Here is a 14,138-nt window from a genome sequence, read left to right as displayed (position 1 = left end):
GTTCGTTCAAAGTTATCTGGTCTTCAATAATGTTCTCGAAACGTTAGCACATAAACATCATACATCGTTCATGGTTTCTACTGAAACATTCTATTTTTTTCAGAATGTTCAAACAACATTCTAAATTGTCCCAGAACATTCAGAAATAACCATTACAGAAATAACTGTAAACATTAGCAAAATGCTCTTAGAACATATTTAAGAAATTATGTAGTAATTGGCATTCATTGGCGGAATGTTTTCATTTTAAATCTGACCAACTGACGAAAATTTAAATCTAAACACCTTGGAGACTAAACCAAACTGCTGTTCTATATGAGCCATTGAGACTCATTTAAACTAATGAACTCTAAACTCATACACTTATAAACTAATTAACTTAAATTTAATAACTAATTAACTAATAAACTAATAAACTCATGAATTCATACACTTATGAACTATTAAACTCATAAATTAATAAACTCTGAACTCTAAACTCATTTAAACTTATAAACTCTAAACTTATAAACTCTAAACTTATAAACTCTAAACTCAAAAACTCGTACACTTATAAACTCAATTTATACACTTATAAACTCTAAACTCAAAAACTCTGAGTGTGTGTCTGAGTGAGTGTGTGAGTGAGTTTGTGAGTGTGTGTCTATCTAACTTATTTATCTATCTATCTGTCATAAACGTCAAACCACTTTAAACTTCTTAAGTTTAAAGCTTCCAGCTCCCAAGCAACTCCATAGCAACCAAACTTGAGTACCCTAGCAACCGTTTTGCAAGACCTATATCTCTGTATCAGAACATCGTATAGAGAGGTTTGGCTCTTTTGACTCATGCTAGCAAACAGCACTTCCAACATGCTACACATGCTAGCAGTGAATAGCTACATGCTAATAGCGATTAGTTAAGTGTTAAATCATGCCAAGATCATGCTAAGAACTCTATAAAAACTCCATAGTAACCATCTGTGACAACTACCAACCACCTAGTAACACCATATCAACCGCTCTGAATACCTTAGCAACCGCCTAGCAACACCATAGCAACCACCCATAACACCCTAGCAACCACCTAGCAACGCCATAGCAACCACTCAGAACACCCTAGCAACCGCCTAGCAACCACCCAGAACACCCTAGCAACCGCCTAGAAACACCCTAGCAACCACCCAAAATACCTTAGCAACCGCCTAGCAACACCATAGCAACCACCTAGAATACCCTAGCAACCACCCAGAACACCCTAGCAACCAACCAGAATACCTTAGCAACCACCTAGCAACACCATAGCAATCACCCAGAACACCCTAGCAACCACCCAGAATACCCTAGCAACCACCTAGCAACAGCATAGCAACCACCCAGAACACCCTAGAAACTGCCTAGCAACACCCTAGCAACCACCCAAAATACCTTAGCAACCGCCTAGCAACACCATAGCAACCACCCAGAACACCCTAGCAACCACCTAGCAACAGCATTTTAGAGGAATTTTAGACTGGGCGTGACGTCATGCGCGTTCACGGCACGCTCACCTGGCTATGTCTGGCAGGTTTGTGTATTCGCCGCCATTCTCCGTAGAAGATGGATTCTAAGAGACCGGCTTGTAGTTCATTTCAAACACCAACGCAAACTCCATGTAAGATAAAAAAAGAAAACTTTTGTCCGTGAGCGTGCACACTTCTGGTTGCAGTTTCGCTTGCCGCCAGAGGGGGCATAGTTCTGCAAAAACTCAGAGACTTGCGCAATGCACCTTTAAGTACTGTATTCAATGAAAATGAAAGAAAATATGATGATATTCTCCATTAGATATTAAAAATAGCTCTTAGAAAAACCTTTTAATTTACTGTTCAATCATTTAACCACAAAATGAATTTTGTGCTAATGATTTTTAGTTTTATATTACTTTAATTTCATTAATGAAATTAATTTAAAATTTCATTAATTATTAATTTCCTGAACCTATTTTGCTTTTTCCTTTCTAGGCAAATCTCTAAACTACATAATTAGTTTTGCTGAAGTTGCACTGCTTCTTATAATCATCGCATTACTTATCTATGTGTGGAAAAAGAAACAACCAACTGGAAGTTATCGCAGTCAGTAAAGCAGAATGAAATGTATCTCTTCAGCAATGGATGCACATGCTAAGATTGAACAGATGATATATTGAACATCATTACAATGAATAAATACATTAATTGAAAAAAAAAAAGCTGGTATAATGAGTAAAAGTGTGCTGTCACGTGCATGACTATGTGTCAGTGTCAAAAAAGATTGTCTGAGATAAAAAAATAAATGTTTAAAATGTATCAAGTTATCTTATCACATGACAACAAAATGTTTTCCTGTATGTTGTTTATGCCATACTGACTTTAATTTGCTGTACAAAAGTGTTATCCACCATGTTGTGAGATTATCAAAGTTGCCCATGTGACAAGAAAAAGATCTCTTTGTGGTAAATAACTTAATGCAGTTGTTAGAAATGTTTATGCATAAATGCAGATTTTGAAAAACATCACCCCAGATTCACGCTTTAAAAACTGTCTGAGGTGATGGACAATCTCCAAAGCCAGAAATATGTGCTTTCTATGTTAGACAAATTTGACAGCATTTTTCATTTATGTACTTCTTCTTTAAACCTCTTCTTTTGTGTGTGACTTAAGTCTGTATTGACAGATAATAATATGCCTGTTTTATTCTTTTAATAACAATAGGAGAAAAATGCTATACAAAAGGTTTCTTTCTTTCTTTCTTTCCTTCTAGAGCCTTTTAATGAGACTTAAAAACATATAAACTACTCTTAATTCAGAAAGTTTTTGTATAATTAGATTTTTTTTAAATGCATTTCTGAATTGCTAAGATCCAAACAAGTCAAGCCTGTCTAAATGACCGTTGTATGATATCAACTTATAAAACAGCAAAATGCTTTTTGTTTTATTAATAAAAATGGAAAATGCTTTCAGGACGTATGTTTTCAAGAATATTGTTAATGATTGTTGATGTGTGGTGTTAATAATTTAATAAAGGTCATGTCCTTCCCCTCCATTTTTGAAGTTCTCTCACTCTAGTTCTCTCATTTTAATTATGAAACACTACAGTAAATTTGTATTTTATTGAAAGGGTATGGATAGAGTAAGGTTTAGTGTTGAGGGTTTTTAGCTATACTTATAGGTCTGTATTTGATTGTATAATTTCGTTTATTTACTAATAGGCCTAGCTGTTATTCCATACTTCTTAATATTCAAAAGCAAAACAAGTTAGCCAGACAAACTTTAAATAAATAAATGTACTTGAAAAGATTGTTTCAGTCAATGATATCCTTGTTTCTTCCCGGGCGCTGCCATTGATTAGCGGACCCCCACCTGCTGTTAGCATTCCATTGACTCCAATTCATTTTGGCGTCACTTTGACAGCAAATAACTTTACATCTGAGGCGTTTAAAGACTCAATTTGTCCATTTTTTATTTCTAAAGAAACACGAAAATGTATAAAAGGCTCCATTACCTTGTAGCTTACGTTATGGCCCCGTAGAAGCAGTTTTTGTAAAAATAGGCTAACGATTGCGTCATAACCATAGACTCTCTGTCGCACAGTAGAGAAATTACCGCATGGACAGGAGGAGAAGCTCGCGGACAGTCGGGGGGATGTGGAGGCAAAATGACAAAATAATTAATCAGAATACTTAGCAAAAGTTTCTCCTGCTGCTAGCTCATGGACACCTCCTACTCGCACTCTCCGTCTCTGCAAGTTTCGGAAGGGAATGATTCAGATTTCTCTTGGCACAGCTACTAGAAGACAGACAGGTTGCTCATGTCACATCTACGTCGTCAAGCTCAGTTTGAGTCTGCGCAGTACGCTCGACCCCCAGGAAGTGAGAGCTTCTGCTGCGTTCCAGGCAAGTTTTTGAGCACGTAAATCACGACTTCAAACCACGACTCACGACTTTGTAGCGTTCCAGGCAACCTTATACCCATGAAAGTGCACTGGAACGGCAGTCAAACCCGTGACTTCCCACCCGTGAACTCGTACTAGATCGATGTACTCCCAGTTATGAGTTGGAAAAACACGGGTTACAGGTTGCCTGGAACGCGGCATTCTAATTGACTTCACTTGTCTCCGTTGAAACCTATGGGGTCGCTGTGTCCAGTTTATATACTGTCTATGGTGGAGTCCTGGACAAATGCGGAAGTTGTAGTTGTAGCGTCTATCAAGCAACAAACGTTAACTTGTTTCTTGCAGTCGTTATGGAACACAATTATTCTTTACCGATTGCAGCTGGTTCTGTCGACAAAGCATGCTTAATTTTATATTTTCCAAATGTAGCATTCGGTAATAGTTATGTTTGTGTAAGGAAAGTATGCGTTAGAGTAGGACCACCCTCGTCAGCCGCCCCCTTGCCAATTCCATCAGCGTCTCTAAATACAACGTCCAATTTTGCCTCAGGGTTAAATCGTTGACGTCGAAAAGCTCTAATACCACTTTCTAGGATGTTGCATCTTGTAGTATTGATTTGGTTGGAAGCAGGTGTAAATGTAAAATCCACTTTGCTTAGCATTGTAGTTAATAACGCTTTGAGGTCAACACTGAAAACAAGAAATAAAACAAAATGTTACTTCATCTTTTGTTGTAACTATAATAACATTTAACAACAATATCAAATCACTTACTCATCCTCATCTTCGTCCGAGATATATCTACCACTGGATTGAGTGAAGAGAAGGCCACTGGTGCTGCTGGAGAGGAGGCCACTGGTGCTGCTGGAGAGGAGGCCACTGGTGCTGCTGGAGAAGAGGCCACTGGTGCTGCTGGAGAAGAGGCCACTGGTGCTGCTGGAGAGGAGGCCACTGGTGCTGCTGGAGAAGAGGCCACTGGTGCTGCTGGAGAGGAGGCCACTGGTGCTGCTGGAGAGGAGGCCACTGGTGCTGCTGGAGAGGAGGCCACTGGTGCTGCTGGAGAGGAGGCCACTGGTGCTGCTGGAGAAGAGGCCACTGGTGCTGCTGGAGAGGAGGCCACTGGTGCTGCTGGAGAGGAGGCCACTGGTGCTGCTGGAGAAGAGGCCACTGGTGCTGCTGGAGAGGAGGCCACTGGTGCTGCTGGAGAAGAGGCCACTGGTGCTGCTGGAGAAGAGGCCACTGGTGCTGCTGGAGAGGAGGCCACTGGTGCTGCTGGAGAGGAGGCCACTGGTGCTGCTGGAGAGGAGGCCACTGGTGCTGCTGGAGAGGAGGCCACTGGTGCTGCTGGAGAAGAGGCCACTGGTGCTGCTGGAGAAGAGGCCACTGGTGCTGCTGGAGAGGAGGCCACTGGTGCTGCTGGAGAGGAGGCCACTGGTGCTGCTGGAGAGGAGGCCACTGGTGCTGCTGGAGAGGAGGCCACTGGTGCTGCTGGAGAAGAGGCCACTGGTGTTGCTGGAGAAGAGGCCACTGGTGCTGCTGGAGAAGAGGCCACTGGTGCTGCTGGAGAGGAGGCCACTGGTGCTGCTGGAGAGGAGGCCACTGGTGCTGCTGGAGAGGAGGCCACTGGTGCTGCTGGAGAGGAGGCCACTGGTGCTGCTGGAGAGGAGGCCACTGGTGCTGCTGGAGAGGAGGCCACTGGTGCTGCTGGAGAGGAGGCCACTGGTGCTTTTATACGGATGGCCTCATTCTCTTGAGGGTGTAGGAACTCTAATTTTGGTTCCACTGGGAACCCTAACCTTGGAATAGCAGTGCATCCTGACACAAATCCAAGAATCTTCTCCAAGGTGAGTGGGTATGCAGTTCCCTCTAGTAAAAATGAACAGGAAACAGTCAATGACCATTTTGCAGATATAGAATGGCCATGAAATAGTTGTCAAAGTTTAGTGGCCCTCATTGTTCTAAGTAAAAAAAAAAAATTATATTAAAAAAAAATAATAATATATATATAGAATAGGCCAAAATTTTTATTGTTAGTCAATAACAAACTTTTCCTTCACCACAGCTCTAGTACCTTATTTGTACTTTCATTCATATTTGCCACACTGTAAGTTACAGGATGTGAACTGTCTACCTTCCTAATATTTAAAAAAGTACCATGAATATTTCAAACATTTTTTTCCACACACACAAGGTTAAGCTTTATAGATATATAAAGATAATGATGATGACGTAATTTAAAAAAATATATATATTAGGGTAAAAGAGATGACTGTAGATTTAGACAGAACAGATTATGATAGACAGACAGATAATAGATAAGAAAGATAAGATCCAATGATAGATCCAATATAACTACAGTATGATGTCATACCTTCCACTTCTATGAGCCAGTCCCTCCAAAAACAGATTGTTGTACTCTCCACTACTCTCCTGTTGCTGCCAACTGGAGAAAGCTCTGCTTTAAACAAAGCAGATAGGTCTCTGGACAACAGTGGCTTCTCCTCATTCAGAAATAGCTCTCTAAAGAGCTCAGGGTGCTTTTGCAAAGGCAAAAGCCTGAGACACTTCAGGCCCTCTTTAAATCTAGATTTAAACAAAAATGATGCACACAATATGACACATTGTCAAACTAATACTGTTAATTTGTCAGGTGAAAATATCTGTACATTCTTATACTCACTGATCCAAGGAATCCCTCAGCCTATTATCTAGGAAGAACTTTGTGGCCGATTCCACCAAGTCGTCTCTCTCCTCTAAGGTTTGGATGTGCCTTAGAGACCCCAGCATTGCCAATTGGTCAGAAGCCTCCATTATAGCACACTGGGCATCATCTACATTATTTGCTGACTGGATCTAAATTTAAACAAGTAATAAAAACTCAGTGAGTGTTTTAGCGCAATTTTCTGACGTCATGGGATCACAACACTAAGAGATAGTAAATCTTTTTAGATTTTTTTTTTTTTTTTTTTTTTTGTGTGTGCGTTCCCGAGATTAGACCTTCCTTAAAGGAGAACTCCGGTCAATTTTAACATTGAGCTCATTTTTTTGTACATTTGGAGTGCTGTCAATACAGAGAACAACGAAAAAAATCGGTGTTGCCTACACCGAGTTATTCTATTTTTAAAATTTGCACCCTGTTGACTTCAATGGGGCAAGTACTAAACCTGCTTTTAGCCTCTTAACATCCTTGATGTGTCATTACAAGTGCACAGAAAATGTGAGTGATTCCTTCTGAGTGAACACGAGTGAGTCTGACTGCAGTAGATGTGAAAGAAATGTATAAAAATGATGTTATTTAAGCCAGCGCAAATACCTTTGTTTACATCCTGTTTTTCGGTTGAAGTCCAAAGTAGTCGATTGCGGAGTTCACACGCATAGGTTTAATACCTATGATCACGCGCGTGAACTCGGCAATCGACTACTTTGGACTTCAACCGCAAAACAGGATGTAAACAAAGGTATTTGCGCTGGCTTAAATAACATCATTTTTATACATTTCTTTCACATCTACTTCAGTCAGACTCACTCGTGTTCACTCAGAAGGAATCACTCACATTTTCTGTGCACTTGTAATGACACATCAAGGATGTTAAGAGGCTAAAAGCAGGTTTAGTACTTGCCCCATTGAAGTCAACAGGGTGCAAATTTTAAAAATAGAATAACTCGGTGTAGGCAACACCGATTTTTGTCGTTGTTCTCTGTATTGACAGCACTCCAAATGTACAAAAAAATGAGCTCAATGTTAAAATTGACCGGAGTTCTCCTTTAACATAATGCCGAAAACCCGAAGTCTCTAGGTGGTCTGGTTGAGGAGGAGATAGAAGTGCAAGATTGGTGCGCACAGACAGAACAGAAATCATGAGTTAACAATCGCAATTTTGTCCGTAGGAAAATTGCGCTAAAAAGAAACAAAATATTGTTAAATATTTTATGCACACACAGCTTTTTTTTTAACCCTTAATCACTGTTTAAAAAAGACAACACTTAAGGTGTTTGGGGTCAAAATGACCCCAAACATTTAAAGAGTTATTGCATAAGGAAATATACATATTTGATATGGAAAACTATATATCATTTTTTAAATTTATTTCTCAACTATACATTTATGCTGTGTTTTTGTGGAAATTTTGAAGTTTTTTACCTATTAACTGCACAAATACATAACTAGGCCATAAATTGGCTCATGAAAAATGATTTTTTAAAGAAAAAATCACTTAAATGATGATCTTAATTAAATATAAATAGTTTTTGGACATTGCTCTATGTGTTAGGGATAGAATACTGCCATCTAAAGGTTAGTCAAAAAACTTTATTTCTTACAGGCAAGGAAATAAAGTGCAATGGCCAAATGTATCCAATAGAGGGCCATAGAGAATCATTCATTCACTCATTCAACTTCTCCCTCACAACTTTGGATTTATATATTTTGTGAATATTTATTTAAACATTTTGAAATACATAAAAAATCTGTACTTTTGTCAGAGTTAGAATTTGTTGTTGTTTTCTGATATATTTTGAATTATCTGCTTTTGCAAATTATTATACATACATTTGCAGAACCATTACAAGTCACCACTATGACATGACTAGTGTGTGTGTGTGTGTGGGGGGGGGGGGGGGGGGGGGGGGGGGGGTGTGTGTGTGTGTGTGTGGGAACAAGTTTGTTCCATGTTGCATATGTGACATTTTTCAGATTTATGCCAGTTTAGTTGATTTTATGTGCCAATTTCTATAAAAATGCTCTCTGTTGCAGTGACATACATGTGTGTGTGTTTGTGTGTGTTTGTGTGTGTGTGTGTATGAGATAGAAAGTTCATTCCACTTTGGGTTTATGCTCTAGGACCAGACCTTGATTTAAATGTAATTTTTTTTAGATTTATGCCAGTTTTGTTTATTTTATTTGCCAATTTCTGTAAAAATGCTCTCTGTTGCAAACACATACATTTGTGTGTTTGTTTATGTGTTTGTTTGTATGTGTGTGTGTGTGTGTGTGTGTATGAGATAGAAAGTTCGTTCTATTTTTTATTTATGCTCTAGGACCAGACCTTGGTTTATTTGTAGAAATTTTCAGATTTATAATGGATTTACTTTTATTTTTTTGACAAATAAAATTTAAAAAAGTCATTTTTTTCTTCAAAAAATGAAGGAAAAGTCCATTGGGGTCAAAATGACCCCAAACAGTGATTAAAGGTTAAAGGGGTCATGACATGAGAAACCAAATTTGCCTTGATCTTTTGGTATATAAGAGGTCTTTGTACAATTAAAACTTCCAGCAAGTTTCATAGCTTAAGACGTCCTCCCGATTATAAACAAAGCATTTATTTAATCAAGCTCTAATTACATCTCGTTGGGGATCCATGGTAAGAAGTGACGTCACGGTATGAAGTGACGTACCAGTCGTTTGCATATGACCGCCTCCAGTGCAAGACAACTACCCCTCATTTCGCATCATCACATCGTTGTCACGCCCACAGGTGTTCAGTTGACGTGCAGCGAGTTTTAAATATGGATATTTTTCTTACAGAAATATCACTTTAGAAAGCCTTTATTAATCCCCTGGAGTATTATGGATTACTTTTATGGTGGATGGTAGGCTTGGCGCGATAGTCGGTGTTACCGGTGTTACACGGTGTTCAGTCGCAACACCGGTTGCATCACTTGCCCACCGCAGCACCGCAAAAAAAAAAAAAAAAAAAAAAAATTTTTAAAGCAATTACGCAGTATCCGTATTTTCTGTCACCAGTTGACTAGCGTTGTATGATCACGCTCAACCATTCAAGCGCGATAAAACAAGAGACCGCGCTGTAAGTCCTGCCTATTACACACACACGCACACACGGAAAAGACGCGCGTCAGTATCGAGTTCTCTTTTCGGCCTTGAACAAAACATAACACACACAAATTATGCCAAAATGTCCGTTTTGTCGAGTGTTCTCATAAGAGCAAATGATTTAAATAATAGCCTATCATAAATGAATGTAGAGATTTGTGAGAAAATGGGACGCGTGTCAGATGGAGTGTCATTAATGTTAATCAAAGAACAAAGGTAAGAGAGTAAATTACTCACTCAGACCCGGCGCCAGGAGAATTAGTATAACGGTAGCCTAATAATCATGAATACACTCTCTTGTGTGCATGAATGAATCTTTTAACACATCTCCGGCGAACGGCTTCTTCACGCAAAATAAAAACTCTTCATAAAGCGCAGTGAAATTCATGTGGCGTTTCCTGATGGAACGAGGTTGTTCGTTAACTTCATTTTATACGTGCAATTCACACGAGCTCTAAACGAATGTGAGACTGCTGCGATTAGTCAAACTTTATTAATGAAACAAAATCAGAGGGAATAGTTTCTTTAATGTATTTTTTTCTTTTAGTTTTTTTTTACCGGTTGGCCACACGGCTTTCATAGTTTTCAGTTAGGCTAGTGCGGAGACCAGGGCCGGGTTTCCCGATAACGATGTATCTTGGATCTTAAGAGCGTTCTCTATGTGCAAGGTTACACTCGTCACACGCTGCAATTCCACGCGCGTTTCCCAAAAATGCACTTAACATGAATGCGCGAGAACGCATTCGTGATACTTAAGAGTCGCTGTCCATTCGCGAAGTGCTGAAATAATAACATGCGTTTTTCATGAATAATAACAAACCCACCATTCAAACATTGTGGTTGAATCCGAAATCGCGCCCTATACACTCAAATAGGGCGTTATTGTTCTCAACATAATCTCAAGCAGTGAAAAATAGAGGACACGGACAACGCGCTGAAAGACAGGACCGAGCAGGTAATATTTAATATGAAACAAATTCTCAACTTTCAAATTTGGTCAGTCAAACAAAAATAAAATAGGCCTACCGTTTTTTGGCTCTTTAATGTGTCGTGACAGATTGCCTCAGTTAAAGCCAAGTTCAAATCCACCGAAGTTTATCAATAACTCTTCTGACTGCTTTATCGCACAAAAATGGTGGAATTTGATTGGTCAGATCGCATGTCAATCAAACTCAATACGAATGATGAATTGACGCCATGTAAAAAAAAAAAAATACATCACTCTAACACCCCCCACCCCCACGATGAAACCGGTAATACCGGTGTTGTCACAAGTCGATTAACCGGTGGGAGAATATTATCACCGTCACATATGCTTTTTTGCCTTTAAAATACAGTTTCCCTAACATTACAAAACTTGGAAGAGCCAAGATAGTCATGTACACCTAGGATGGCTTGAGGGTGAGTTAATCATAGGATAATTTTAATTTTTGGGTGAACTCCCTTCAAACTTAAGGTTAGCAATTCCTGCATTCAAAGATATTACAACTGTCGCCTAATTACCAGTACTAACAACGCAACAGTTAGCCTAAATTAAAATGTTTAATACATACCTTGATCATCTTTTCTCTGAAGTCATAGTCTACAATCTGTTGAAGGTCTGGTACTGGGGGCTGAAGGTTGCACACCTGACAGAGCAGTCTTTGTGAAAAGAAATGTGGCTCCACACCACCATGTACCAGGCACACGGCTATCATCTGTCCAACTAGTTTGTACATTCCATTGTACAATGCTGTAATGTAAATGTGAAAAGCATTATTATGTCTACAAATGGTGCTTAGAGAGTGTGTGCTGCTAATAGGGTGTAAACTGGTATTGACTCACATGGGCACTAGGTGTTAACTTAAACAGGTTTTGTTTAAAGACCTAATGACTTTCAGTGTAAAAATGTGCACAATTACAGGAAAATGATCAATGAGGTAAACACTTTTTCCACAATGTTTAAAACACAAAAAATAAACATTAGGTTACCTTTGGAATTGCAGGCAAGGGTTTTATTCCAGTCTTCTCCATCAAATACTTCGCATGAGTGAATTTCCCTCATCAGCAAAGTTAAAAATTCTCGAGTAGGACCACCCTCGTCAGCCGCCCCCTCGCCAATTCCATCAGCGTCTCTAAATACAACGTCCAATTTTGCCTCAGGGTTAAATCGTTGACGTCGAAAAGCTCTAATACCACTTTCTAGGATGTTGCATCTTGTAGTATTGATTTGGTTGGAAGCAGGTGTAAATGTAAAATCCACTTTGCTTAGCATTGTAGTTAATAACGCTTTGAGGTCAACACTGAAAACAAGAAATAAAACAAAATGTTACTTCATCTTTTGTTGTAACTATAATAACATTTAACAACAATATCAAATCACTTACTCATCCTCATCTTCGTCCGAGATATATCTACCACTGGATTGAGTGAAGAGAAGGCCACTGGTGCTGCTGGAGAGGAGGCCACTGGTGCTGCTGGAGAGGAGGCCACTGGTGCTGCTGGAGAGGAGGCCACTGGTGCTGCTGGAGAAGAGGCCACTGGTGCTGCTGGAGAGGAGGCCACTGGTGCTGCTGGAGAGAAGGCCACTGGTGCTGCTGGAGAGGAGGCCACTGGTGCTGCTGGAGAGGAGGCCACTGGTGCTGCTGGAGAAGAGGCCACTGGTGCTGCTGGAGAGGAGGCCACTGGTGCTGCTGGAGAGGAGGCCACTGGTGCTGCTGGAGAGGAGGCCACTGGTGCTGCTGGAGAGGAGGCCACTGGTGCTGCTGGAGAGGAGGCCACTGGTGCTGCTGGAGAAGAGGCCACTGGTGCTGCTGGAGAAGAGGCCACTGGTGCTGCTGGAGAAGAGGCCACTGGTGCTGCTGGAGAAGAGGCCACTGGTGCTGCTGGAGAGGAGGCCACTGGTGCTGCTGGAGAGGAGGCCACTGGTGCTGCTGGAGAAGAGGCCACTGGTGCTGCTGGAGAGAAGGCCACTGGTGCTGCTGGAGAAGAGGCCACTGGTGCTGCTGGAGAGGAGGCCACTGGTGCTGCTGGAGAGAAGGCCACTGGTGCTGCTGGAGAAGAGGCCACTGGTGCTGCTGGAGAAGAGGCCACTGGTGCTGCTGGAGAAGAGGCCACTGGTGCTGCTGGAGAAGAGGCCACTGGTGCTGCTGGAGAGGAGGCCACTGGTGCTGCTGGAGAGAAGGCCACTGGTGCTGCTGGAGAGGAGGCCACTGGTGCTGCTGGAGAGAAGGCCACTGGTGCTGCTGGAGAGGAGGCCACTGGTGCTGCTGGAGAAGAGGCCACTGGTGCTGCTGGAGAAGAGGCCACTGGTGCTGCTGGAGAAGAGGCCACTGGTGCTGCTGGAGAAGAGGCCACTGGTGCTGCTGGAGAGGAGGCCACTGGTGCTGCTGGAGAGAAGGCCACTGGTGCTGCTGGAGAGGAGGCCACTGGTGCTGCTGGAGAGGAGGCCACTGGTGCTGCTGGAGAGGAGGCCACTGGTGCTGCTGGAGAAGAGGCCACTGGTGCTGCTGGAGAGGAGGCCACTGGTGCTGCTGGAGAGGAGGCCACTGGTGCTGCTGGAGAAGAGGCCACTGGTGCTGCTGGAGAGAAGGCCACTGGTGCTGCTGGAGAGGAGGCCACTGGTGCTGCTGGAGAAGAGGCCACTGGTGCTGCTGGAGAAGAGGCCACTGGTGCTGCTGGAGAAGAGGCCACTGGTGCTGCTGGAGAAGAGGCCACTGGTGCTGCTGGAGAGAAGGCCACTGGTGCTGCTGGAGAAGAGGCCACTGGTGCTGCTGGAGAGGAGGCCACTGGTGCTGCTGGAGAGAAGGCCACTGGTGCTGCTGGAGAGGAGGCCACTGGTGCTGCTGGAGAAGAGGCCACTGGTGCTGCTGGAGAGGAGGCCACTGGTGCTGCTGGAGAGGAGGCCACTGGTGCTGCTGGAGAAGAGGCCACTGGTGCTGCTGGAGAAGAGGCCACTGGTGCTGCTGGAGAGGAGGCCACTGGTGCAGAAGTACTCTGTAAAATTGAACAACTGTAACTGCTTTCATTTAAATTAACTATAATTTAAACATAAAACAATATAAGCAATAAAAGAATGAGATGCTGCCTACATATCAAATGAAAATGAAGACTGTAATGAAACAGATCGAATACTGGAAACACAATTTCTATACAAAGGAGAATTGCAGACACAATTTGAATTTACAACACTTTGAACATTGTTGTTGTTGTTATGTTAGATTACCTTTTCCTGTATATAAAGTGCTGATCTTCCAAGTTGCCCACTTGCACTTATTGCTGCTGGGGTTTTTGACTCCAGACTCAAACAAGAAACCTGCCTCTGAGCATCAACCCTGCACAATTCAAACTCCCTTCCTTGAAGCTGTGGGAATGCATTTCGTAGAGTTTCTGCAAACTGACTCTCACTTTGCTCTCTCTGCACTACAAGCCTCTGACTGGCAA

The 14,138-nt window shown here is 41.9% G+C and overlaps 2 protein-coding genes across 3 annotated transcripts in view; one reads left to right on the top strand and one right to left on the bottom strand.

Annotated features, from left to right (window-relative positions):
• LOC307167898 (CD166 antigen homolog) overlaps positions 1-14,138 on the top strand; it is a 72,376-nt gene that overhangs the window by 18,052 nt on the left and 40,186 nt on the right. The gene's annotated exons all lie outside the window — the stretch shown is intronic.
• On the bottom strand, positions 4,653-6,697 carry LOC307166203 (uncharacterized protein; the record flags this gene model as incomplete). The annotated part of the gene is made up of 3 exons (XM_079884419.1): positions 4,653-5,752; positions 6,258-6,469; positions 6,567-6,697. 3 exons carry the CDS (start codon positions 6,695-6,697, stop codon positions 4,653-4,655), a joined length of 1,443 nt encoding a protein of 480 aa, XP_079740545.1.

The sequence above is a fragment of the Squalius cephalus genome (assembly GCF_949319135.1).
Source record: "Squalius cephalus genome assembly, chromosome: 1".
NCBI classification, from domain to species: Eukaryota; Metazoa; Chordata; class Actinopteri; order Cypriniformes; family Leuciscidae; genus Squalius; species Squalius cephalus.
Note: the sequence above shows the minus strand (reverse complement) of the source record. Positions and strands in the feature narration are given on the sequence as shown.